Below are 27,422 nucleotides of genomic sequence, written 5' to 3' on the forward strand. Positions count from 1 at the left end.
AGGCTCTTTAAAGATGATACTGAGAGAACTCAAAGTGTTTTGTTAATAACAGGACCAAACAATTTGAACATGTCATTCTGTAGACTAGAACTTCTTAAAGAGGTTTTATTGAAGTATAAGCTCATTAGTTCATAACAACAAAGCAGTGTGGAGCTCTATTTATTGAATAGTTTAGTCAAGGGTTTTGTGTATCTCTTGTGTGGATTACCAGTTTTTTAAAATATATAGTTCTGTGTAAAAAACTTAAGAGTTATACCAAACAAGACATCATCTGTTTTTGGTCATTCAGAAGTTACTTTAAGATGTTGCAGTATTTCAGAGTTATTGATTATTATTTAATATTGCTTAGAACTTCTTGAGTGTTTAAATGTTATTGTTGTTTTAAGACTGTATAACAGAATAGCGGATCACCCTTTACATTGGAACTCTTTTCCAGTTACTTCACTAAGTTACTGATAGCTCCATGAATGTAAGGCCATGGGTCATTATTGTGTATCAGTAATCTCTTTGACTTTGATAAATATTTTACCGTGGTAATATAGAGAAGAATGAAAGGAAGAAAATCTGAATGATTGTTTTTAAAAATATAATCCCCAGTGTTTTTAGATGTCACTTCATCAGTCTCACTTTCCACCTGGGTATTAGGAATAATACCGAATGCCAGGCAGCCTGTTTCCTTTGGGAAAGGACTCTAAAGGCAAAAGAAAAGAGAACCTGATACCCAGAATACAAAGAAAGGAGTGCCGTGATCCAGCACTTGAATTGGAAAGAGATGGCTAAAGATTTGAGTCATGTTGATAATCTGCTCCGTGTGTTTTCTCATTAATGATCAGTTTGCAAATAAAGAGGAAAAAAAACCCCAAACCACTGCTGCTCTATGGTTATTCATTTCTCATCAAGAGGAAAGCCCTAATGTGGGCTTTGGGTTCTTTTGTCTGATTAACAAAATGGAGAAACTAAATTATAATTTAGTAAGTGCATGGCATAGATGATGGTTTATTGAGGAGAGGGAAGAACACTAGAAGCAATCTTTGCCAAGAAAAGGCTTGGCGCCTCCTGCTCTTTGGTATGAGAGCTTCAGCAGTAACTCTTCAGGGGAGAGGGAAGTTCTCCAGCAAAATAGTGAATCAGGAGGTGTGTGCCCTGCAGAAGGACATAGCGACAGTGGGCATGGCACAAACAGAACATGAGGACAGGAAGGGGGCAATAGCTGATTTATAGGCTGACCCTAAGGTGAGAGCATTTCCTACACTGCAGGTGGTGTGCAAATTGTTAGATTGTTTCTGAAAGGCAGTTTGCCTTTCCAATATTTATGCTCTTTGCCTCAGAAATTATGCAAGGAATCTTTCCTAATGAATTTATCAGATGCTTATTTCAATGTTACTGTTTTAACTAAAAATCTTTTAGTGTTCAACATGAAGAAAACATTGATTAAATTTCAGTGTTCTCATAGATTTGAATATAATACAGCCATTAAAAATTATGTGTATGAAAAGTTTTTGTCATGAGCCTGAATTTATTTAAAATTAAAAAACTGAAATTCAAATGTATGTGTCTATGTATAATGTGCTCTGAACTGTGTGCCCAGATCTCTCTGAATTCTCCAGCCTTCCTTTCCCATCAGTATTCAAATAGAATCCTATAAATTCCCATGAGGATACAAAAAAGTCCCCAGTGTAATGTACTTCAAAAGAAGCCTTGCAGCTTCCACCTAGGTCTTTTGGAATGCATGCTTCTGGAAAAGGTCCAGCTACCCTGAGCCTGCTACCCTGGGAGGAAGGCCAAGCCAGCCACGTGGCGAGAGAGATGGCCAGCCAGCTCCCTGTGCTCCTGCCAGGCCAGCTTAGGCATCAGACATGTGAGCGAGGAACTCATTTTGGAGTTGAGCCTTCAAACAACTCCGGCCCCAACTGCATCGGCCCCCCAACTGAGAACCTCCCGACTGATCGCCACCAACCTACAGGACCATGAGAAATCCTAAATTTTGCTTGAAGCTACCAAGTTTCTGCATGGTTCATTATGGATAATTTTTAAACGTTTCTCATCAAGCAAATCTCTCATCAGCTGTGGCCCTCTGTCCTGGATGTTTGTGTCCCTCCAAAATGTGTAGGTTGAAATCTAATGCCCAATGGGATGGTTTTGGAGGTGGGGCCTTTGGGAGGTAATTAGGTCATGAGGGTGGAGCCTTCCTGACTGGGAGCAGTGCCTTTATTAGAAGAGGTAGGAGAGTGGTCTTTTTCTACCACATGAAGATGCAACAGGGCTGCAGTCTGCAGCCCAGAAGAGGGCCCTCACCAGGACCTGACCAACCTGGCACCTGCGCTGCGACTTCCAGCCTCCAGAGCTGTGCTGTTCAGGAGCCACCCAGACCGTGCTAAGCTGTTAGAGCAACCCCAAAGGACCAACACACCCTTCATGGCTCAGGGCCAAGACTTCTCACGTCTGGCCCTTTCTGCAGGTTTCCAAGCCCCTCCCCCTGTTTTACGTTATCCAGGAACAATTTCTAAAATGTCTTTCAGTTTAGGCCTGTTTATGTTTTACTCTCGCCTTTCAGACCGCGTGGGAGGCCAAGTGCAGGTGAGCACTACTTGCATTTTCCCTTACGCCCATTCAAGACATTTCCCAGATTAAAAAAAAATCAACTTCCCTCAAGATAAATGATGCCGTTTTCGTAAAAGGTTACAGCAGCTGCAGTGATGGGTTGAAATGCCATTCTTCCCCCTCTGGCTACATTTGTGGAAGCTGCAGAAGCAAGTAGGATGAAAGAAAATATACCAAAATGTTAGCAGGAATTGCTGCTCAGTCACTTTTTCCTACGTTTAAATCACCTTTTACAACTTCATTCTCAACAATGAGGATAAATTACTGTTATAAATGTTTTAACAAATATACTAAACTTAAAAGCAGGATAAAAAATGTTGTGGGGGAAAGCTGGTAGGGAGGATCAAACGCTGGGCTCGCTGCTGAGCCGCCAGCCCTGCCCCCCAAGGCAGAGGCTGCCCCTCCCCCCCCCCAGCCTGTGACCCAATCCCAGCTAGTGGGACCCGAGGGCATGTCTGCTGCTGAGAAACAATGGGCAGAATGGAGAAGGCTGGTGTGCAGGGCCTGGGCCAGAGGGCGGGTGAGGTGGGGGCCTGGGCTTCGTTTGCAGTTTGTAATAAAATTTATGCTAAGTATATACTACTATACTTTATACTAAGTCTCGAAATCAGGTACTATAAGTCTTCTAACTTTGTTCTTCTTTTGCAATATTGTTTTGGGTATTACATGCATTTCGAATTTCCATGTAAAGTTTGTAATTAGCTTGTCAATTTCTATAAAAGTCTTTCAGGCTTTTGATTTGGATTTCATTAAATCTAAACCTTGGGAGAGAGGATATTTTAACAATAATGGGGTCTACCTCTCCACTTATTTAGATCTTTTTAAATTTGTCAGCAATATTCCAAAGTTTTAGATGTAGCAGTATTGCACATCTTTCATTAGATGTATTCCTAAATATTTTATATTTTTGATGCTATTTTTGATGGCATTTTTTATTGAGATATAATTAACATACACTAAAACACACAAAACTTAAGTGCTCAGTTCAGTGAGCCTGGATAGTTTTATACATCTGTGTAACTGCCACCTAAAACAAGATACAGAGCCCAGCCGCGCGTGGATCAGCAGTTGAGCATCGACCTAGGATCCAGGAGATCAGGGTTCGATTCCCGGTCAGTGCACACGCCTGGGTTGCGGGCTCGATCCCCAGTCGGGGGCATGCAACTCATCATTGATGTTTCTCTCTCTCTCTCTGAAATCAATAAAGATATATTTAAAAAAGAAAAAGAAAACATTGAGTAGAATTTTAAAAAAAGAAATAGAACATTTCTATCGCCCCAGAAAGTTTCCTAATGCTGCCTTCCAGTGGATCCTCACCCCATGCCCACCCCTGGCCCACAGCCCCATGCAGAGCTACCGCTTCCTGATGGCTGTCAGTACAGATTTCGTTTTGCCTGTTTGGCATTTCATGTAAGCATATTCATGCAGGATGTGTTATTTTGAGTCTTGCTTCTCTGACCTAACATAATGTGTTTGAGATTAATCCATGTTGTTTTGTGTGTCAGAAGTTTATTCTTTTTCTTGAGGAGTGTTATTTCATTATGTGATTGAACAATTTCTTTATCCATTTGGATAGTTTCATTTTGGGGCTATTATAAATAAGACTGCTCTGAAGATCCTTGTGCAAGTTCTTTCGTATATTTATGTTTTCATTTCTCTTGCGTAAATACCTAGGAATGAAATTGCTGGGCCATGGGGCAGCTGTGTATGTAACTTTATCACAAAATGCTTAACAGTTCTCAAGTGTTTGTACCATTGTACATTCCTATACTTTTTTTTCTTTTATGGTTCATGTTTTTTGTGCTCTGCCCAAGAAATCTTTATCTATACCAAGGTCAGAGAGATTTTTCTCCTATATTTTCCTCTAAATTCTTTATGGTTTTAGGTTTTACATTTAGGTCTATGGGCCAACTCAAATTTAAATTTTTACTCAGTCAGAAAGAGTTTGAAATGAGTTTTTTTCCATACAAATATCCAATTGTCTCAGCAACATTTAAAAAAATACTTTTCCCATTAGGGAGTGTTTAGTCCATTTATAGTTAATGTAATTATAGATATGATTGGGTTTAAGTGTACCATCCTGTTACTTTCCATTTTGTACCTTTGTTGCACCTTTCTGCCTTCTTTTGAGTTAACTAATGACTAGTATTCCATCTAATTTTGTTGCCTTTTTAACTCTCTCTAAATAATTTTTAAAATTCATTTTTTTAGAGTGGGACATCTCAACCTTAGCACTATTGACATTTTGGGTCACATAATTATTTGTGGGGTGTGCTTTTTTAAAATTTAGCTTCCTTGTGGTTTGCTGTTCTTGGTTTGATATGTTAATGTTTTCATAAAACTTGAGAAATTTATGGCCATTATTTTTTCAAGTATTTTTCTGCCCCATTCTCATTCTTATCTCTTTCTGGCATTTGAATAACGTGTACCTTATACTGTTTCATAGTGTCCTACATGTCCTTGATGTTCCATTAATTTTCTTATCTTTTTTATCAAGTTCATTGACTCCTTCTTTTGCCACCTCCAAGTTCTGTTAAGCCAATCAGTGAATTTTTCGTATTTACTCTTCTGTTCTTAATTTTCATTTTCCATATCTCTGTTGAAATTCCTTATCTATTTTCTCATTAAGCCCACTGTTGCCTTTAATTCCTTGAACATATTTATTGTAACTGCTGTGTGTCTACTAAGATCAATATCTAAATAACTGAAAGTAGGGTGTTTGTGGCCTTAAATTCCTATTTCTTTGTATCTGTGCATAGTATTGGAAAAGTCTATATTCTTTCTCTGACCCAGATGACAAATATTCATCCTGAAATCTCTAATTATATCCCTCATTTCTATATTAGAAATTCTACCCAGAAAAAGGAGTGGAAGATCAGAATTTGTGGGTTTCATTTTCTACTCTGGCTATCAAATATTATTTTTAATGAAAAGGAGAAAAAGAATCGAATGCCACATTTCTCAGCTTTGTTAAACCCAATGCCAAATTCAGTAATCTGGTGATAAACTTTCATTGCTCTCCATCTAGGCCCGAGGCTGTTCCAGGTTGAGCATTATGTGTGCGTGTATTTCACTGTCTTCAAATTCTTCAGTGTCCCTTCCTGCATCTTGTGAAAAATTTGCGGATGGATGTGCTCTTCCAAACCCTTTTCTCAGAGGAGTGTCCTGCCAGGTTGCCAGAGTTTACATGTACATATAGCTAATCTAACCCTTATCACCTAACACTGATTATATGATATAGATTTGGTTGGTGAAGTATAAAGTTGGGAAAAAGTTGTGTTAACAATAAACAATTTTTTGTTGCATGTGTTTGTATACACTTTTTTAACATTTCTTTGTTTAGAACCACAGCCAAGCTTATTTCTGTTCCAAATGAGCACGCCCAGTCTTGGTATCGCCTCTCTCTCCTGCTTCTGTTTTGCTTGGGTCATGTCCTCCACCCACGAATTGTTTCTTGGCCGTCTGTGATTCCAAACTCAACAGCTACTCTAACCCAGAAGCATTAAGTAATTATAACATTTCAGAGCAGACATTAGAATGGAAAATGAGTTTAACCAAAAAAAGAAAAAAAGCAGCAATTCCACATATAAAGTCCAATAACTTTAATGTGTTTATTTTTGCTTTAATCTTGTCATTAAGGGTGAATTTTTAGCTGTTCAATTTGTATACAACACAGAATCAGTGACTGCATGAACACATTCGTCTCTACAAAGCTTAATCTACCCCTAGCACACATCGAAAGGACCTGAATGATGCCATGCATCTTGAGTGACCATGCACTGCCATGTACTCTGAGCTCTACACCAAAATGACATTTTAACTTTGTTTCAAATGTCTCTTAGAGACAAAAATAGAATAGTAGGTATAAAAACCTCTGAAGAGTAACAAGACTAATGAAGTTTTGCCAAGGTTCTGTCGTAGTTATTATAGTTTTCAGAGACTAACTTACCAGAAAGCCTGATTGATTTAAGTAGTCATTTTGACCAGTGATTTAATTATTAAATACAATTTGAAGATTACTAAAAGAAAGCACTGACTAATAATTTATGGATCCTGGTATCTTTTTATAAACAACCAACCTCCTATGATTTTTAAACTAGTAAGAAAATGCTGATGGGAAAGCTTTCCTGGTGTTGAAATAGGTATAGTAAAAGCTTATTCAGCAGGGAAGAGAGCAGAACTTTTGCTATATGCCATTCATGAAAAAGACTATTCAATTACGTGGGGGTTTTTTCTCTTACCCTCTCCAACGTTCCTTTCCTTCCTTAATAATTGAGCTCCACCTATGGTTTTAATCTTACCAAATCAGAAATTGGCTTAATTTCCTTTTATATGTTCTCAGGCTTAAAAACAAAACCACAAAAACCCCACTTGTGATCACAATGAGATATTCCCAGTCTTTTCTCATTCACTTTCTATTACTCTAATTCAACAGGATTCTAATGTAACTTGGCAGCAGCAAATATTTCTGGGATAAACAGGCAATTGGCATAAACAGAAAGAGATGTCTAGGGAAAATGACCAGGCAAAGGATTTAGAAAGAAGTGATGACTTCTGTGGTTACAATGAAAAGTTTGGTGTTTAGTTTTGCTTTGCTACACAGAAAATGTTGCTATTCTTGTTCAAAATATAAAATTTAAATTCCATACCTAGGTTCTGGAATGTCTAAAGTAATTATGGGTATTAAATTTATGATTTATTAAAAAAATCTGGCAGTCTTCTGTTCATAATAAAAATCAAGAAATAATTGTATTCCTGAAATATGTTAATTTTCTATATAATGAATTCACTAATTTATATACATTGATGATAAACACTTTCAGTTCTGGGTTCTCTTTTGGGGCATGAGGTTGTTACACTAATAGCCTCTTGAGAACTAAAATAAAAAAGGCCATGAAGAGATGTTCTCATTGATCTCCACTCTCCCTTTCTGTAATTCTCTCTTTCCTCCACCCTGGCTCTGGTTGTATGCTGCTAATCGATGCTGATCCCCTTGGGCGAAGGCTTCCAGTGGTGGCCTCCCCCTGGGACAGCCCTACCCCTGCTCTGGTCCCCACCTTCCTGTCTCACCTCCCACTCCATCCTTGGAAAACATAGGTGACCAAACACGGAGTAATTATCTGATGTAATTTAGATGCATCAGATATTTCCAATCTTTTACCATTCACTCTCTATTATGTGTAGGAAAGACTTATTCTAATTCTGCCTGTCCTCACAAATCTAAGCCCATTGGAGGGAATCATGAAAGATGACAATTTTCAACCCACTCAGCCAATACTGAGCATTAGACTATCTGTGAAGCCTCCACTCCAAGTGTCAAGAAGGCAGGGATGGTGCCTGAGTGCTCACCACTAAATACACTCAATTAGACTCTCTCTGCTTGGTGCGTGGTAAGTGTTCAGGAAAAAAAATAAAGGAAAGAATAAAATATATAAGCAGATTTACTTAGAGAAAAAATACTGACTTTCCCAATTCAGTCTCTTCGTAAGGTAGATCAATCTGTTATCAATGCAATGATGCTTATATTAAAAAGAAATACACCCTTGTACATCTGTCATATAGGAATTATGTGAACATAGTTCACATTGGGGTGTTTTGGAATTAACTGTTCCATTACTATTTTCCAGGCTTGTGAAAACAATCATTCTTCTGAACTCACTAGAATTTCCTCTTTTGTTTTTGTTTTCTTTTTTCTGGCTGACCATGGGCATGAGGCATTTCGAGACAGACTTTAACTCTGTAATCTGAATTAAAGTTGTGTTAAGTGCTGTAAGTCAAAACCTCTGGCTTTGGTAAACAATAAACTGAAGACAATGTTGTAGATGTTAATGTTTCACTGTGAACGTGTATTTCAGATCATTTAAAAAGAGCAAACACTGATTTCTAAAATAGAAACAAAAGTTATTGGGTATGTCCGTTTTTGTATTTATTATTCCACTTTCTGAATATATGCCAGAGGTAAAAGGGCAATCAAGATGAAAAACACATAAAGACTGGTTGTGGTCTTGGAGCCCAAGTTAGGGGTATTCTTGCAGAAGGTCCCATGGTTCTAGTTTTCCCCCATAGCAGGGTTTTACACCTTTTCATTATTAAGCTAAGCAGTTACCATTATTAATGGTAATTTAAAATTTGCACAAGAGACATCATTCTCTTGGGTTAGAGATGTCTAATACATCACTTTCCGGGATTTTTAAAGATTGTATGAACAAACATGACCCTTTTTGCGTTATATGGATTAGAAGTATCTCTAAGAAGGAAGAACGTTATATCACTCTGTAGTTTGCTTTTGTGAAACTGTTTTAAATTGAATACTCACTAGTACTCATGTTGGCATGTGGTAAACTACCAGTGTTGAAACTCACTCTCAGTAGCACCTGCAACTGCATTTATCTGACCTCAGTTTTATCTGGGCACTCAAAAATGGATGGTCTATCAGGTAGTCTATCATATTATTTTTAAAATTCTAAAAAGGGGTATCTCATCCTCAAAAATGCATAAATTCTAAGGATTCAGGGTAAAACCATGTCTAGGATTTGGAAAGGGAACAGAAGCTAGGATAGTAAAGGTAGTTTAGGACAGCAATTAATAAGACCATATCTACCCATTTTCATTGGGAATGAATGAATTAGGGACTGTAATTTTACTAACTTTACAAATAACTCAATATTCATTTTCTTACTTCAATGTTATCTCCTTAATATCAGAAAGAGCACAAATATCAGAAAGCATGATTCGTGATGTAATAAAATCTCATCTCCTTTCTTAATTTAAAATATTTCCTTTTATATTACTCCCCTTTGATTCTGTCTTTCATATCTTCTTAAAAATGTTTTCTTTACATTCTGACTTTGATCACACTGGAAATTAATTTTGCATTTTTTGATTAAAAATGTTCCAAATTATTTTTCTTAAATGTGCTTCTGCCTGGGCCATCAGTCCTATAAGAAGGAGCATTAGAATTCTGTCTTCATTAACATGTAAGCAAAGCATCAGTTAACACTCTCAATGGGAAGCCTTGCATTTGAATAGGTGAAACGTGGGAACAACTCCCTTCCACTAATCTATGTGCTGATGTCAAAAGTCACTATTAGATACACCCTGTGAATGGTGAAAGTCTGATAACCCAAATTTTAGATAGCCTACTTTTCACATTTTTAACGTCTGGGTATCGTGAAGGTTTTCTTCCCCCAATTCCTTAACTATTCTACCTTTGCTTCTGTATGCACACATTTTAAATTATGCATTGTCTAATTATTGTAGAAATATGTTGACATAATAATGCATGATATCACATTTATCTGAATTTCCTCATGGCAAAAGGTGACAACGGAGGCTGATACCGGGTCCCTCTCCTACAGAGGCAGCTGGTGACCCAGGAACATTGCCCCCTCACCGGCCCCACCGCAGTCTGCCACCAGGCCTTGACAGTAAACTGCTGTGCTCAGAGCTAGACTCTGGTCCCTGGAGGTTTCTGAGATTAATTTGGATTTGGCAGATGTCAGAGGCTAGGTAATAGGACTTTTAGAATAAAGGGAACCACATCTCTAAATATAATCTACATCTTTGCTGCTTGCTTGCTTTTTGGTGGAGTTTTAAATTGTGAAAATGCCTATGATGATTTGTTAAAGTGAACAGTTATTACATGTTCTCTTCAAAGTCCTTAACTTTGATTTATTAAAGTGATTGTATAGGTGATTGTGTGGTTATTACTAAACACATAAAAATCACCCAACAAGGTAATAACTGGTTAACCTTGGTTAAACAGTTTGCAGCTTAACAGTGGGAAAAATAAAAAATGGACAAAACATCAACATTATTAAGAATTAGCAAAAATTTTACCTATTAGAAACATGTTGAGAAGCACTTATCAATGGAAGCATTATAATGTCAACTGTCACTTGCCCTTCATAATCTGCTCCTGGTCTAAGTGACTTTACTTCCAGTTTTTTACTATTTTGGGAACGTCCAGAGGGCAGATGTATTCCTAAAAGTTGAATGTGACTTTAAATTAACGACTTTACCTTAAATTCACTTTGTACCATGTTTTCAACTAGATTTTTCTCATATGTTATTTTGGGATTAGCTCTCAGGGTTTCTTGAACCCATTGCCCAGGTTGAGAGTGACACTAAGTCTGACATTTTAGGCAAGAGATAACTTGCCTGACTTAATTCTGTACATAAAATGTGAAAGGTGGGACAACATGGGACGGGGATTTTAGAATAAATGAGCTTTGATTGATTTCAAATTATTTCATTGGATTTGGGAAGGACAGAGGACAGAGAGTAAAGGAGTGTTCATTGTTCATAACTTTTTCCTCATTTTCTATTATTTTCAATATATTTTTTGCTCTCACATAGTGATGAAATGTAAAGATATTTATTTTGATTCAATCTAGATGGCAAAGGTAAGTTTTAAAAAGCAACTGAAAGCTCTTGGAATCAATCTGAGAAATCTCTAGGTATGGCAAGGCTCTCGCTTATTACTCATAAAAGAAGGGAGACAATGGTTGGGGCCTCAAGTAGGATTGTTGGGCTTCTACTTCAACGGGAGGCTGCCAATGGTCATATTAAATGACAGTATTTCTTAATACTGCTTTCATTAACAGGTCAGCCTCTTACTCAAAAGGATTAGGGCTTCTAAATTGCAAATTGTACTGCAACTACAAAGTCATAGAATAGGGAATGAAAAATCAGTAATATTTCCACATATCAAAATTCCCAAAGTGAGTCAAATGGAACATGAGCTCCTTGGAATGTTATTAGGTGCTATGCAAAAAAAGTCTCTGTGGTGAAATTAATCTGGAGAACACTAAGCTAACTGAAATTACATCTGTGGTGTGTTTCTTCCCCCCTGCAGGACATTTAAATTAGAAGCTTCTATGTGCTTATATGCACTAACTTTCTAAGACAGTATGTTTTCCAAACTCCTTTGACCCTGGAACACTATATTTGGAAGAGTATCTTTGGAACTTGGGTTCTGTGGAACCCACTTTGGAAAATACTGGGATTCTATTACTCCTGTGGTGTGCAGCTAACTAGCTCAGAAGTCTAGATATCAATGATTTAATCTAGAGGCTGTTAAATAGGCCCCAGTGTGGTATCTAACAGTCACGTCATTTCTGGGTCAGGAATGCTGGTGTGACGAGCTAAGGCAATTTGGGGGGAATAATAAGGGAAGATCAGTCTAATGATGGGTCACAAGGAGGGGGGAAATTCTGAAATCATTAAATAGTGGTTTATCCAGAGTATGTATTCCTATATTTTCAAATGTACAATGAAATGTTGCCCTCTCTAAACCTTCTGTGTTGACTCAGATGCAAGAGAGTTTGATCTGGCAACAACCCAGGGCAGAAAACTTAGGAAAATCAAGGTATACCTGGCAAAGAAAAAAGTGATCCCGCCCAGCTGGGCGTGGCTCAGCGGTTGAGCATCGACCTAGGATCCAGGCCATCAGGGTTCGGTTCTTGGTCAGGGCACATGCCCGGGTTGCGGGCTGCAGCCGATCAACGGTTCTCTCATCATTGATGTTTCTATCTCTCTCTCTCCCTCTCCCTTCCTCTCTCTGAAATAAATAAAGATATGTTTAAAAAAAAAGAAAAAAAAGAAAAAAGTGATCCCTGCCTTTGTGAATCCCTCATGTATTGCCAGATATTCCAGTGATCCAATTCAATAGAGTAATCAATTTCCTAAAATTACTTTAGATGGGATTGAAACAATGATGCCATCACTCTCACGCAATCCTGTTTGCACAAACTGTACGTGGGTTAGAATCATTCAGTTGCATGAAATAAGGCCTATTTTAACTTACCCAGGTTGCACATGCTGCTTCACTCTATAAAACACTCTGTGTAATAAGAGTATTACATAGACAAGAGTCAAGAGGCCAATACCTTTAAGCTAAGGCAGAAACAGAATGTGGCCACTGGTAACCAGCAATGTGTACGTAGGTGTATTACTTCAGAGCTAAGTGCCTTGGGCTAATTGGTCACATAAAATAAATGCAGGTCTTGGGAACTAGCTTTGGAATTTTCTATATAAGTATTGTTTATTCCTTTGATTAAAGAATTGCAAATACAATGAATTTTTTAAAAATGTCCCTTTCTTCACCCCCCCCACCCACCCAAATCCCAACTTATTTTAAGAATTGCCAGTGGAGCAGCCGCGGAGCAGTGCATGAATTAGGCCCTGGGCTTGGCAGATTGCTGGGGGCTCATAGCATGTGGTCATTCATTCCCAGCTTCATTTCGAAAAGACTGTAAAACCATCCCAGATTTGGCACCATGGGGGCTATTGGCAAGGTGAACTCGGGCTAGGGAGTCTGGGCAGCCTCAGCAGACAGTCCAAAGCTTTGGCAGTGCTGTTCAGGGAAGCTTCACATGCACACTCCTCAGATCAATTTCCCTAGTGGCTAGGTTCAACCTTCCCAATCCCTATAAATGGGAGCAGCCAGGAGCCACAGGGCAACCTGAGGGTGATGTCTGGCCACCCCCAACAGCTGGGGGAGGGTCAGGGAGAGAGAGCTCCTGGACAGGAGAAGGGAGCTGACTGTAGACACAGATATTAATCAAACTGCTACTATTTTGCCTAGAACTTCTATCTTTTAAAAACCTACAAGCCAAAATAAGAGGAAAAGAGGCAGAAAGGGAATAGGAAATGCACATACTAATTGGTCGAAGTAAGAAATGAATTAATTCTACAAAGCAAAATTTTGAAGATGCCTTATGAACCTCAGTTAGAGGGGAAGTCAAGCACTCAGAGGTATTCTGCAGCAAATAAACACCAACTTAATAACTTTTCTTTTTCATGTTCACCAAAACAATACTATTTTCATTTTGGACAATAACAACGATCATGGCATTTAACAATGTCTTTTCCTTGTGATTATGAATTTTGGGGTTAAGTTAAAAATAAAAAGGAAAATTGACTGTGTACTGTAAAATGAAATTGCTTATTCCTTAACTTGAGTTGGATGGTGGGCTTTGGTAACTCTCGGGAATCAGAACATACTAAATCTCTGGGCAAACTCAAGGTCTCCTGGCTTGACCGTCCCATCACCGACCACAGTCAGCATGTTTCCCACACTCCCCTCCTGACCTCAAACCCCAAATACACACATCCAAATGTTCAGTGTCTCTTTATAGGCAAAGAGCTCAACCTAAATGGTGGTAGATATCTTGTACTAGAACATTCTATGGCTAAAAAAAGAATCATCAAACTTCTAATTCTAATGTTGGAATTCTAACTTACAGTTTACAAATCTGTTGGGAAACTATTATTAATTCTCATTGTAGTCTGAGGAAAGTAAGTGCTTGGAGGAATCGACTGACTGCAGTCCTTGGTAGCCACAAGGGAATCTTTCTATTCTCCTGAGCTCTCTCTGGAACCTGCTTCAGAAGAGCTCCACAGCTAAAGAAAGGCAGGAGGTGGCCAGCAAATGGGCCTTCGAGAGGCTATAATGACAAATGCTGACTTGGAAAGAACAGAGCCAGGTGGACACTCTGGCATTTCAGACACAGGGGGCTGGGAACGCAACCAAAATCCTGTTGGGCTGTTTGAGCCACCGCAGTTAGGCAAACAGAATGACTAAGCATTTTCTGTCAATTAACTTATAAAATACTGAGGCTGGAAACATGACTTTGGTGATAGGAAATGGAGAGCAGCAATCCTGGCCCCAAAATAACTCTGGGCCACTTAACAATACCTATTTGAGCTTGAATTCCCAACCAGCTTTGTGGTAACTGAGTGGTTTGCCTGGGGAAAGCTACCTGCTGTGGACAGTGATTTGCAGCCAAACGTTAAAGGCTGCTGCTCTCCACTGTTGAGGAGAAGCACATCCCAGAGGTTTACCACCAAACTCTAAAACATGTCTGGGAACTCTGTCCTGGGCTTCAAGGAACACTCATGAGGTTCCTCTGCTGCTTCTCAGAACGTTCCTTGAAAGACACTTACAAGCTGCTACGACAGGAGAGAAAAAAACAGCAACCCGTGTAACAACTGGCAGTTGGAGCTCAATTCAGGGTGGTAACCTCACCAGCTTTCTCTCCCAATGCAAACCACCGACTTCCCCAGGCAGCAGTGTGACTGACTCAGCCATTCTTCTCCCCTGTCTACCCTAAAGGTGGGAGGGATTATGATACTGTGATTTGCTCTTCTGACTTCCCCTAACAGGTTTCCTGGTGACATAACACAAAAAATCATGGAGTCCAGTTGTGAAGTTTAACAGCTGCCTATCACATAAGATAAGGTGTAAGCAAAAGGTTAAGGTCATGCACGATTAGGAGAAATGCACAAAGACTGGCCAGGTGGCCCACAAAGTCTATTTAACGAATAAAGGGAGAGAGGGAAACATTATTTCTGCTGTGCAGGCCGCCTCAACCTCTCTGCTTCCCTCAGTCTCCAAGAGCATCCACGGAACAGCAAACCGTCCCAAATCTGTTTCTGGGCTGCTGCTGAGTTGAAAACCTCGGCTCAGGAAGATAAAGCATTCTCAGGACAGCTCTGCCCTCAGCAGAGGGCACTGTGCCCTGACTCACAGGTGACACGGTGGCCTGTCCTGCAGCTCTGGGGGGCCTGCCCTGCTCACTGCTCCAGAGAGGACACAAAGTCTGATGCCTGGAGGGCACCTGTAAGGGATCTTGAAAAGAATCTTAAAAGGGAGAATATATGGCACATATGCCATTCACTTCATACATGTGAATCTACAACTACATATTTATATATTCTGAACACTGGATGAAAGAGTTGGGGAACATGAAGAAACCATTTTCCAGCCTCTCAACTGCATCGGCCAAGAACACCCTCTTTCCATCATCACTGAATACAGACCTAAGACCACCAGGGAGGGGGAATCCCATGTCTGGGGTGGGGGGCTCTAACTGTAACTTCCACACCTTTCACTACATTAAAATAGACCAGTGTGCTGAAAGTCCTTTAGTCTAAGGCAGCTGAGACCCTGAAGGGTTCACTGCTCTTCTGTTTTGCTGCTATTCCTGAACTTCACCACCATGACTGTTATGTTGTCAGGGCAGCCTCTGTAAAACGACTGCAAAACTATGCTCTTGGCTCCAAAGTGAGGTTCATCCAAGCGCTCCTTGATGAATCGAACAGCTTCTTCATTGCTGAAAGCATCCCAGAGGCCATCTGATGCCAAGATCATGAACTCAGGCTGGAGTTTGTCCAGGTCAAAGGTCAGGATATCTGGGTCTGGGATGACCACGTTGAGATTTTTCAGTGGATAGTCCCCCAGGGATCGAGACATGGCCAGGATGCCCTGGACCCTCCAGGAGCCATTGAAACTGATGAAACCACCTGGAAAGAGAATGAGCTCATTAGCCTGACCAACAGATAGCTCACACACCTGGTACAGTCTGGGCATGTGTACAACAGGCCGGCCTACTGCATGTGATGTATTGCACTTGCTCCCCTCACCCCACACTGGCACTGCCAGGAAGGAACAGCACCCCTGCTGCATGGCTTGAGGTTTGATACTCTTCCAGTAGACCCTCATGCCATCATCCTCGTATCTTAAAGGACTTCAAGAAAATATCAAGAATATTGAGGGTAGATGTGTATAGGTGAGGACATCGGTTTTAACTTAACACCTTGACAGCTCAGTGATTGACAGCAGGGAGCACTGGGGTGGGGATTCCAGGACAGTGGTAAAAGGCAGGTGGGTACCAGAGACAACTGCTGGGATCCATCATTTAGTTTGAGATTGCCCTTGGGTGTGCCTTTTTGATCTGAAAACAGCAGCCCAAATAGGGTCAGGATTTTTTAAAAACTGTGTATTTTAGCACAATGTTTCAAGGCTCAGCTCTTGGGTCAAATTGCTTGGATTTCATTCCTGGCTCTATTATTTGTAGCTATATGTGACGTTGGATGAGAAACTCTATCTCTCTGATTCTCAGTTTCCTTGGCTGCAAAACAGGGACAAAAATAGTACCTATTCCATTGAGTTGTGAGAAATAAAGGAGTTATTCCATAAAAATCATTTAGCACAGTGCCTGAACATAACATGCACTCAATAGTATGCATTATGATTTTTCTTTTTGGCATTTTAATTATGATCTGTCTGGGCATGGGTCTCTTTGGGTTCTTATTGCTTGGGGTTCTCTGTGCCTCCTGAACTTGTGTGACTTTTTCCTTCACCAAGTTAGGGAAGTTTTCTGCCATTATTTCTTCAAATAGGTTCTCTAACCGTTGCTTACTTTCTACCTCTTCTGGCACTCCTATGATGTGAGTATTGTTATGTTTCCTGTTGTCTCACAACTCCCTTAAACTGTCCTCCTGTTTTTTAATTGTTTTTTTCTTTTTGGCTCTCCAATTGAGTGACTTTTTCTACTTTGTCTTCTAATTTGGTGATCCAATCCTCAGTTTCCACTAATCTGCTGTTTATTTCTGCTATGTCATTCTTAATTTCCTTCATAGTTTCCATATAACTTCTCAGCATCCTTACAATCAGTGTTCTGAACTCAGTATCTGATAGATTGCTTATCTCCATTTCATTTAGCTCTTCTTCTGAAGAATTCTCTTGTTCTTTCATTTGGGGCTTATTTTTTGTCTCCCCATTTTGGCTGCCTGTTTGGGTTTGTTTCTATGTATTAGGTAGACCCGGTAGGACTCCCAGTGTTTTTGGATGGTCTCTGGTGCAGGCCAATGTCAGATGCTATTTGTGACTGGCCTTGTGTACCCTGTTTGGAACTATCAACAATCCACAGCTTGTGGTTCTCTCTGCTGTGGCTAGGTGTGTTTGGACAGGACCAAGATGCACACCAAAGTCTGCTTTTCCAAAGCCCAAATCCAGAAGCAGTTCAGGCAAAGACTCAAAGCACCTAGAGGTTCACCTCTGCCTGCAGGCTGATTTAATCTGAGTCTCTTAATGAGCCTCAGGCTGTAGACAATAGCAAGTTGTAAACTCCACAGGGTAGGGTGAGATGTTTTCCAATGGCTGGGGCAATTGCTTCTCCCCACAGACAAAAGCTGCCTAGCTGACAAAGGTCTGCGTGAGAAAGATATCCTCTGCTGTATGGGCGAATGACTCAGGACAGGAATCCAGATGGCTGCCCTCTGAGCTCTATCCCCAGAGCCAGCACCCTGGATTCTCCTCACACAGCTGTAGTCCATTCTGCTCTCCTTCTGCCGAGCCCAAGGTGAGTGGCTGCACGTGAAACTGTGCCGTGGCCCTTTAAGAGGGTGCCTGCATTTCCAGCCATCTCTCCCTGGCAGACAGCTGATTTTTCTTTAAAGTAATTAGAACATTGTTCATTCACATATTATTTGTTGGACAGTTATTAAATACATACTCTGTGGAAGGTGATTTGCAGGCTATAAAGTCATACAAGACCCATATCTTTCTCTAAAGAACTAGACAGTCTGGCAGGTAAGAAAATCTGCAAGAATTAACAGCTACAAGCACAAAGCAACATTCTTGCAGAGAGAGACTAGCACATGCAAATACTGTAAGCAGATGAGAAGGAAGAGATGATTTCTAGTTGTGATGATTAGGGAGGAGTGAGCATTAAGGTCGGGTTGAGAACCTTGGGTGGGACTTCTATGGGCCAGGATGAATGAGAACATTCCATGAAGTGTGTCTAATAATGGGCAAGAGCATGGGCTCTTAAGTCAGACAGTCCTGGTCTCAATTCTGGTCTCACCATTCACTAGCCGTGTGTCCTTGTGTACACAGGCCTCTTGGAGGCTCCATTTTCCTGGCTATAAAGTGAGGATAACATTATCGACCTCATAAGGTAGGGAAAAAGAAGGTGTATGTAAATTGTTAGGCTTAGCTCCCAACACAGTGATCATGCGATAGCAGCTGGTATCACTGTTGTTGGAAACAGGATCAGGAATGGAGACAGAAAGACTAATGTGTATTTGGTCTAGACTGGTTGCAGCGAATTGTCACACAAAAGCAGGAGGGGAGATCGATCGATGTCCGAAAAGGAAGGTTGAGGTCAGAGAAAATACACATAAAGATAATAAAGGAAACAAAGATAATAAAACCAATCATCGTCCCTTCAGCCTTGCTATAAAAGATCCCCTGGACATCGCAGTTTAGAGTAAGGTCCTCTGAGAACGGTGTCCAAATTTGCTTCTACAAAGAATCCCTGCAGGATGAGGGTGGAGTGATGGGCACAGCACGAAAAAACAGAGAGGATAAAATGGGAGTGACATTTTAGAAGAGAGCGATGGATGTTACGATGACAGTTCCAGGTGCAGCATACATACATCCTTGCCTGTGCTTACACAAGAGTAGGCTAAACTGTATCTTAAGTTCAGGGTCACAGTGGACTCATGGGGAGACAGTGTCTGCGTAAGTAAGGAAGCCAGAGTATTGCACTCATACTGCCTGCAGCTCATCAAAGCTTGAGAGACGCTCTTGAAACATTGCTTGTTCCATCCCATTAACAGAAAACCTGACCCAAACGTTCATTAAAGTGATTCTGCATCTCAAGCAGTCAATGAAGCAGGAGAGTGTAATAAAATTCAACACTTTGACTCAACAGTATAGCTTCCTACTGTGAAAACTCAAATGTTGATTAGGTTCTGGGCAGAAGCTGACCTGTAGAGATTGAGAGTCAACCTGCAGAATACCCCAGGCAGTGAGGGCCCATCCTAGTCAGAGACCCAGGGCACATGTGCTCCCCTCCTGCAGCTGGGTCTGCAGCCGGGCATATCATGCAAAGCACACACGCTGCAGCTGTCAGTCTGGGGTGGGAGGGATGCCTCCCATCCACAGGCAAAAAAGAACACAGCCTCCCAATTCGAATCATGAAAATGTAATCAATTGATAATCTTCCTTGAAGTGTCTGTCCCATGTCCCAGTGTTACCTTAGCGAGGCCGACACTGACCACCCTGACACTCCCCATTCCCTCACCTGCTTTATGTCTCTCCATAACAGTTTCCATCTGGCAATATACTCACCTTTTAATACTCTAGATAATTTACTTAATTTACTTATTTGTTTTATTTGTTAATGTCTGTCTATTACATTCCCCACCTCCATCCCAATTCCAGAATTTAAGTTTATATTCCCAACCCCAAGTTGTGGAAAAAAATGAATAAAAAAGGGATTCCCACACCCTAAAATATTTACTTACACCAAGTATTGAGCAAGGTGCTGGGAGAATAGAAATGAAAGACCAAGTTCTTGCCTCAAAGAACTCCCAGTTGTGAAGGCAAAACAGAGAAGAGAGCCATACATTATAAAAGGTGACCCCATAGGCCTACAGAGGATGCTGGGGAAAGACCAAAGAGGTACCTAACCCAGTCTGGGGATGCCTGTGGCACAGTGTGACAGGGAAGGCTTCCAAAAGGACACCCTTAAACTTAGTCTTATAGAACAAGTCATTGTTATCCACTAGACAGTGGGGACAGCATCTGCAAAAGCAGAGGTATCAGAAACATGGTTCACTGGACGGTGGTTAGTAGTTTGGCATGGCTGGAGAGAAGCAGGATATGGAAAGCAGGGGCCCAAAGACCTTGTTAGCCTTTAAACTAGTATAGGGCTTTTTTGGCTCTTTTGGAATCTTTGGCCATGAAGAAGGGCAAATTCAGTGGCCATTTATTTGCCAATCTCAGCTACCTCAGCAGCAGTCTCTGTACTGATCACTAGTAATTAAACCTCTTATGCCCCAGGAGCTATCCAAGCAAGGTCCATCCACCCAATGCTACAGCAGACAGGGCTTAGAGGCATTCACAAGCTCACCAGCTCTCTTTATTCTCTTTCTTTCCTTCAGTTGGTAAGGCTTGTGATCATGAGACAGAGGAATGGCGTTCCCATCCTTGTCACACAGGACCCCACGGGAGTCACCCACGTTGGCCACGGTGAGGTCTTTATCTGATAGTAGAGCAATCAAGCACGTGGTACCTGAAAAACAGAAGAGGGAGACAATGTAGGAGGTCAGCAATGCTCCGAGGTGAGGCTGCTTTGCGTGGTGACTGGATTCTTCAGTCATTAAAACGGCTCCTGCTGGGGGAGAGTTTGACTCAAGCCGCTCTGGGAATGATGGCTGTTCACTTCAACAACACTGATCAAATCTGACAGTCAATTTTCTTAACCATGTTACAGTGTCACTGAAACAGGATGGGATAACATTATCATTTTCCCAAATCACTTCTGTCTCTGCTACTCTTAATTTAAACACATACCACATTTAAAAGGATTAGGAAAGAATCAAAATCAGTTTGAAGTTTCAGACAATTGATATTTTCTGCTTCTTGCTGGTGCTGAGTTTCTGTGAAATTCCATTTAAAAGTAGGGAGGGGAATGGTGCTGCTCAGCTGGACAGCCTGGAAGAGCCAGTAAATGACAGATACCAGCAGCTAGATCCTATGAAGCCATCAGGAGCCTATACAAACTTGCTTATACCATCTGACATCAAAGACTGGAGGTCAGAAACAGGTCAGCTCCAGTGTGAGATGGGGGCAGACCATAAAGGAAGAAGCAGAAAAACCTACCATGATAGCAGACATGAGGCCTCGGCAGACAGGAAGTGGGGGTTGGGGGTGGTCAGAGTCAGAGGGAAGCAAGACTGAAGACCTGCCTGCCTGGAGCCCACACAAGACATGAAAGGACAAGCTCTCTTCAAACCCTTCTTGGAAAGAGAATGGATAAAAGTAGATAGAGTTGGACAGTCTGCTCTAGTTGGAGGCTACCCTCATGACCTGCCTGACGCCCTCTTTCCAGCTCCTCTCCACTCTCCTCCCTCCCTTTTGACAATGTCACTGAGTATGCAATTACCTGCTGAAATGCACAACCCTTGCTTCACACTGATAATGCCTTCATTGTTAAAATTATTCATCAATTAGTCTTCATTAATATTTAACCTCCTCATTAAGAAAGTCATATTCCATAACAGAATTTAAACTGCATCTAAACAGCTCTTTAGTCTTCACCGAACTACACAAAAGACTAAATTCTTAAGTAGACATAAAGAATAAATACAGGCTGCTATCAAGGGCAGGAGAATAATTAGCATATTCAGTTATTATAGTTCTATTTGAAATTCCATTCATAAGCCTGTTTAACTCTAAACGACCCTGATCAGAAATGGGAACAAATGAAATGTTGGTCAATTCAGGATTTCTGATAGGAGAATCCTTGTGAAAGGAAAAAAGACTAACCTTAGGGATTATCAAGGCAAATTGCAAATCTTTTACCTTAAAAAAAAAACCCTGTGAAAATGAATATGTAAGCACAGGAACAATACAAAGAATTACAACTTGTTATTCTCAGTTTCTGGTATTAGTTGCATTTTGGTCCTCAAGCATCCCCACTGTGTCCGCGAGCATCTGATTGGGTTGACCTGCCCAACACAGTCAGAGCATACATTCTCCTGTAAGCACATTCCTGGAGTTTGAAAGATGAAATAGAATCACTGTGCTACCGAATATTACATGACCTGTGGGCATTCTGTCACTATAACTCTTGGAGCTGCTTCTCTAGGAGGCCCTCTTCCCTTTTCACTTGGCATACTTTGAGAGAGCATGTTCCTGACCTTTGCTTCCACTGCCATCTAAGTCTATGCTGCCAGCCTGATTGACACTCCTGAGGATCCAAGGAAAGGCATTAGGGTCTCCATGTGAGGGAAGCAGAGGCATCCACCCAGCTGACCTACGAGCCCCTTCCCCACCCCCATTCCAGCCCCAGCAACTCTCCATCCATAGTTTGCTGTATTAAGCAGCCATGTAGGATTTTTGTGTTTTTTAAGAGGGGAAAGGTCATTCTTACAGCCGGGGGGGGGGGGGGAATTTAATTGCATATGTGATTAAGAACCACTGAAGAGTTTTAAGCAGGACAGTGATATAATGAGATTTGCGTTTTAAAGACCATTTCAATGGTACCGTAGAAGATTAAACTGGAAGCAGGGAGAACAGGTAGAGTTAACAAGGATCTGAATTAACATAGTACACAAAGAAACAGAGGGTAGGGGACAGATCATTTAAAACCAGAATGGATAGGTAATAGAGAATGAAGAAAATAAAAGAGAGGAGGGAGGTCTAGGATAATGTCCTGGGTGCTCCATGGACAAGGACCTAAGGGGGTGTCTGCTTGAGGCTTCTGGGAAAGGCTTTCTCTCTCACTGAAAGAGGCACAATGCTGAAAATGATTCACTTCTTTGGCCTACTGTTGTTTCCCAAGCATCTTGCAACTTTGAGGGGACGTGGCTCAGGATCCAGGCACTGTGCCAAGAAGGAGAGAGCAGAAGTAGAGAGCCTGAGTCCCTGAGACATAATGAAACTGCTGAGCCAGCGTGGACCCACTCTATTCTTGTTCTGTGAGACACAAAATGTCTTTAATATTTAGGGCTTTTTAAGTTGCGTGTTTTTGTTCCTTGTAGTATACTGATTCAGGGGCTTATTGTCCAAGAGGGGCTTATCAATGAGGGATTTAGAGCATAGCTATTTAGCTTTCCTCATGAGCTGGGTATACTGAAGATTCATGGTGTGCCCTTTCTTTTGTCAAGAATACATTCTGGTTGTTTCTATGGGTAAATAAGACCTCCCCCATGACGCGGATTTCAGTAGTGTGCTTTGAGAAAGTGGGGACACTAACAATATGATTCTGTTCTATGCTAACAACAGAATCTTGGACCTGGCCAAAATGGGTGAGTCCCAGGTGGTAAAATCGGAGCTGCAGGCAGTGTTCAGGATCACTGAAATGTCACTATTTCCTTCTGTAGAAACCTGCCTGTACCCCGGCTGCAGGCCAAAAAAAACCCAAAACAGAACAGGATACTTTACTGTAAGCAATTTACTGTTTGGGCTTTGCAGTCTTCGCTCAGGATTATAAAAGACAGTTTACAATCTAATCTTACTTCACAAACTACCTTGTTGCCGAGAACGCATTAAGGCCTTGCGTCATCAAGACTTGAAGCACCAGGATGGCAAACGTTCTGTGGGCTTCCACATAGAGAAAGCCGGATGGGGCACATCCATATATGCAGGGAGGCTTAGCTGAGTCCCCAGACTGTCATGGACAGAAGCCACTCCCCCAAATGGCTCCTCTTTGGGTCTTCCCCTACAACCGGAGCTGCCTCAACTTCCCTCATCACGTTCTGGAGGGCAGAGCGGCAGGAATAACAATTCTGAGAAAAAGGTCAATTACAAATTAGAATTGTCATTTCTTCCATGAGGTTTTTGCATAAGCACAAATATCAGCCATTGAGTCTGACACTGGCTGAATGTGAGGCAGTCAACTTGATGACAAATTCTATTATTTTAAACCCCAGTGCTATGTAGTTTAATTCTAGATTTAGCTATGCTTCGGCTCTTTCTCGGCAAACATACATAATTAATAAAATGACTAGGAGAAATAAGAAACAGTGTGTGAATGCCAGAAAGGTCTTTTCACAAATGAAGTACGCCACCCTAGCTATAAAAAAGAATTTATTTAAGGGGGGAGGTCATAATTCATAAACAGAATCTGATAGAGTATCCATTTAATTTTCACACTTCATCAGAGTTAAAATATAGATGTGTCATCAGATGCTCTTGAACACCATTTTGAAACTGAAATGTTCTTCAATTTCACATTTCAACTGCTGTAATAATAATGTTTATTTCACACTTAAGTGTGGCCTGTGGACACCCTTGTAATCCTTCCTTTTCAGTTAAGTGGGAACGTGTTAAAGAGAGTCACTTCCTACTAAACTGATCACATGCTTTGGGGAGTCTTAGAAAACCACAGTAGGTCTCCTTGCTGCAGGTGCCTTTATCTCTACCCCCTGGGCATCTTGAGTACAAGTAGGAAGACAAACTTCTCTGATGCTCATTAAGATACTTCTCATAACCATTGCTGACACTGAGTTCAGAGGAGAGCATACTACTGAAATTAATTTATAATTACATAATCACATCCTGGATTCTAGGTCTAGTATCTTTTAATGGCAAATAAAATTAATTTCATGGTTCTCTGATTCTTCCAACATAAACCAGAGAAGCATTGGCTATATTTTTTCATGTCTTCATTTTATTTGCTGATTCTTCAGGGAAACAGCTCATTTTTCTTCAGGTTTCCAGCAAATTACAGGTAGTGTCTGTCTCTTTATAAATCTACGGGAGTGGAGTATAATAAAAACTTCTGAAATTGAGCTTTCTTAAAAGAGTTGTTTGCTTTTTCATTAAAGGCTGAGAGAAGAAAGGCAGAGAGAGAAAAGAGGAGAAGGCTGGAAATGAAAGGTACAGCCTGATTCATCTGGTGCTTAACAGGGAATTACACTTCCTTTGACTTTCTCTTAGTGTAGAATCAACCCCCATCCAATAGTTTCAATTAAAAACAAACCTGGTCTTTGAGGTTATTAAGTTATCTTTATTTAAATTACCATATAACTATAAACCTATTACATACATATGTGCTGGAGGGTGACATTGGGGATATTAATGAAGTTATTGTCCCACTGTGTGTGCATGACCCTCCTTCATTCAGTCTGAGGCACTCATTGTCCCAGAGAAGGTCAGGATTGCTGTGGCTGAAGTGCAAACAGAGAGTCACATTTAGCTTTTGAATTTCAAGGTAACTGTGGACACTCATGAAGATGCAGTATTCTCAAGAGAAAAATATGTTTTAGTCCAGGTTCTGGTCTAAACCGCAGGCTTATGAAGATGGAGCAGTGAGTTTTCCTACCCATGGGTCCTTCCTTCTGCCTTCCCCTGACCACTAGGCTGGCCAGGCAGGAGGGAGGCGGTGCTGTGGTGGTGGTGGCTGGGCGGGGCCGGGGGAGTCGAAGGGGAGAAAAAGAGGAAAATAAGAGGAAGCCCTTGGATCTCTAAGAATTATGTGGAGCTCAAAGCCCAGAAGACCTAGACCTTGCTTTCCAGAGCATAGCCCAAGAAATTATCAACCTTTGCCCCGGTATGGAGAGGCAATGGCTGAATGAGAAGCTCACTCAGACGGCCTCATGTGAATCAGAGAGATCAGCTGAGAGCTGCTGGGCTGCCCCAGAGGGAGGAACAACAGCTCTCAGGAGCTTCAGGGCTGGGATGAGTGGGCCATTGAACCACAAGTCCTGAGGACCCCAGGTGAGCCCAGCAGATGCCAGAACAGTAACAAAATCCCAACACTTAGATCGCCCCTGGGGAAAAGGAGGATGAAAACATGAACCTATTTGGTATTTACACATAAGAATCCAAGAAAAATCAGGAAATTATGGAATATACATGGAAGTGAATAGAGTAAGATTAGTATCAGATGATACAAACTCAAATCTAAGTTATATTCAGTTCTACAGAGATAAATTGTTAGATTTCTACATGTTTATTTTGTGGCTGTATAGTGTGTGAATGGATAGGTAGATATTGCACATTACCTATCTTACATTTTACCCTGGTCTTGGAATTATGAAACTTAATTTCAAAAATGCTATAGGCAATATCAACAATGTTTGATGACCAAAGCTGAGTTGCCCTGGTGAATCAAGTCATTGGCAGGTTGTACAGTTATATACACATAAATTATTTCCAGATGATCTTTTCCATCCAAACAGAACACAATCATTTATATCCCCCATTTAAAGGACTAAAATAAAGGTTGTACAATTATGTGTATTTAGGGTAAATTTAAGCGAAATCAGATTTGGGGCCAATTTGATCCAATTATTATTAACTCTTTAGCTTACTTTGGGATCAGTGGGACTACAAAACTGACTTGAAAGCTATGTGTCCTGGAAGCCTGCTACCCCAAAGATCTGACTGAATCCTGACTTTACTTCCATCTGGAGCATCTGGACACAGCAAAAACCGAGATCCCATCAACACATCAACAACAGAGAAAATACAGCCATGTTACTTCGTGTAAATGGTGCCCTCTTTTCCTCTTTCTCTCTTAAGCCTCTATCGCCTGTACCTCATAAGATTGGCTGCGTGTGTGCATACACGCATGTGCACATGTGTATACAAAATCATTTTATGTTCTTTGTTCCCTCATTCAGTGCCTAATGCAGGCAAATTACTAGGCTTGGTGATGGAACAATCCAGATGAGCAAAATATAGGCCTTAACTCCAAAGCATTTACTATCTAAGGGCGAGATGAAACCAGACTCTTAGAATTCAGTGTGGTAAATGCTATGACAGTGCTAGGAGAGCCTGGGTGGTGGATGAGCATGATGGTGCAGAGGGGGCTCAGTCGGGGGAGATGGTAGGAGGTGGAAAAAACTGCAGGGAGGGTGGCTGGGAGGAAGTGAGACCTTAACTCTCCTGTGAAGACACAACAGGGAAAGAAATTCATTGCCTAATATGGCTCCTGGCATAAAGAAAGAGGTAAAAAAAAAATCTGTAGAATAAAAATGAATGAAGAAAAGCAGCTTTTTAAATGAGATTTTTTAAATATTTCACTTTTAAAACAAGGAACAGAACAAATACTTGTTTATATTCTTTGACTTGCTAATGCCAATTCTTGAATTTTATCCTAAGGAAATAAGCAGAGATGTGAACAGAACTTCATGGACAAGGACTGACCTCACAGAATTATTTAAAACAGCAAGACGATAGAAATAATGATAATGAGTAGACATATATGCATTACAAAATATCCAAATAATAAAGCATTGTATGAACATCAAATGTAGTGCTTCTGAATATATATTGTCATGGGAAAGTGCTCATAGATGAAATAAAAATATACATAAAATTTCTTTACAAAAATTACATTAGCATTTTTACTTGAAAAAACTGCATAAAAAATATTACTCCAATTTCATTTACTTTAATAAATACACATGTATATAAATATATGTAGAAAATATTAGAAACAAAAAGAATATTGGTTATTAAAGTTGCTGGTTTGCAACAGAACCAGAATGTAAGCTGCATGTCAGTTGCT

The 27,422-nt window shown here is 40.7% G+C and overlaps 1 protein-coding gene across 2 annotated transcripts in view; it reads right to left on the reverse strand.

Annotated features, from left to right (window-relative positions):
• Window positions 1–10,246: 10,246 nt before the first annotated feature.
• The window catches only part of PPM1L (protein phosphatase, Mg2+/Mn2+ dependent 1L), a 231,431-nt gene continuing 214,255 nt past the window's right edge, over window positions 10,247–27,422 (reverse strand). For both annotated transcript variants that reach the window (XM_016215733.2, XM_016215732.2), the window contains exons 3-4: window positions 20,310–20,471; window positions 10,247–15,909 (exon numbers count right to left, since the gene is read on the reverse strand). In XM_016215733.2, coding sequence (XP_016071219.1) covers window positions 15,563–15,909; window positions 20,310–20,471 — 509 coding nt within the window. In that variant the 3' untranslated portion in view covers window positions 10,247–15,562. The remainder of the gene's footprint in view (window positions 15,910–20,309; window positions 20,472–27,422) is intronic.

The sequence above is a fragment of the Miniopterus natalensis genome, chromosome 6 (genome assembly GCF_054644295.1).
Source record: "Miniopterus natalensis isolate mMinNat1 chromosome 6, mMinNat1.hap1, whole genome shotgun sequence".
Lineage (NCBI taxonomy): Eukaryota > Metazoa > Chordata > Mammalia > Chiroptera > Miniopteridae > Miniopterus > Miniopterus natalensis.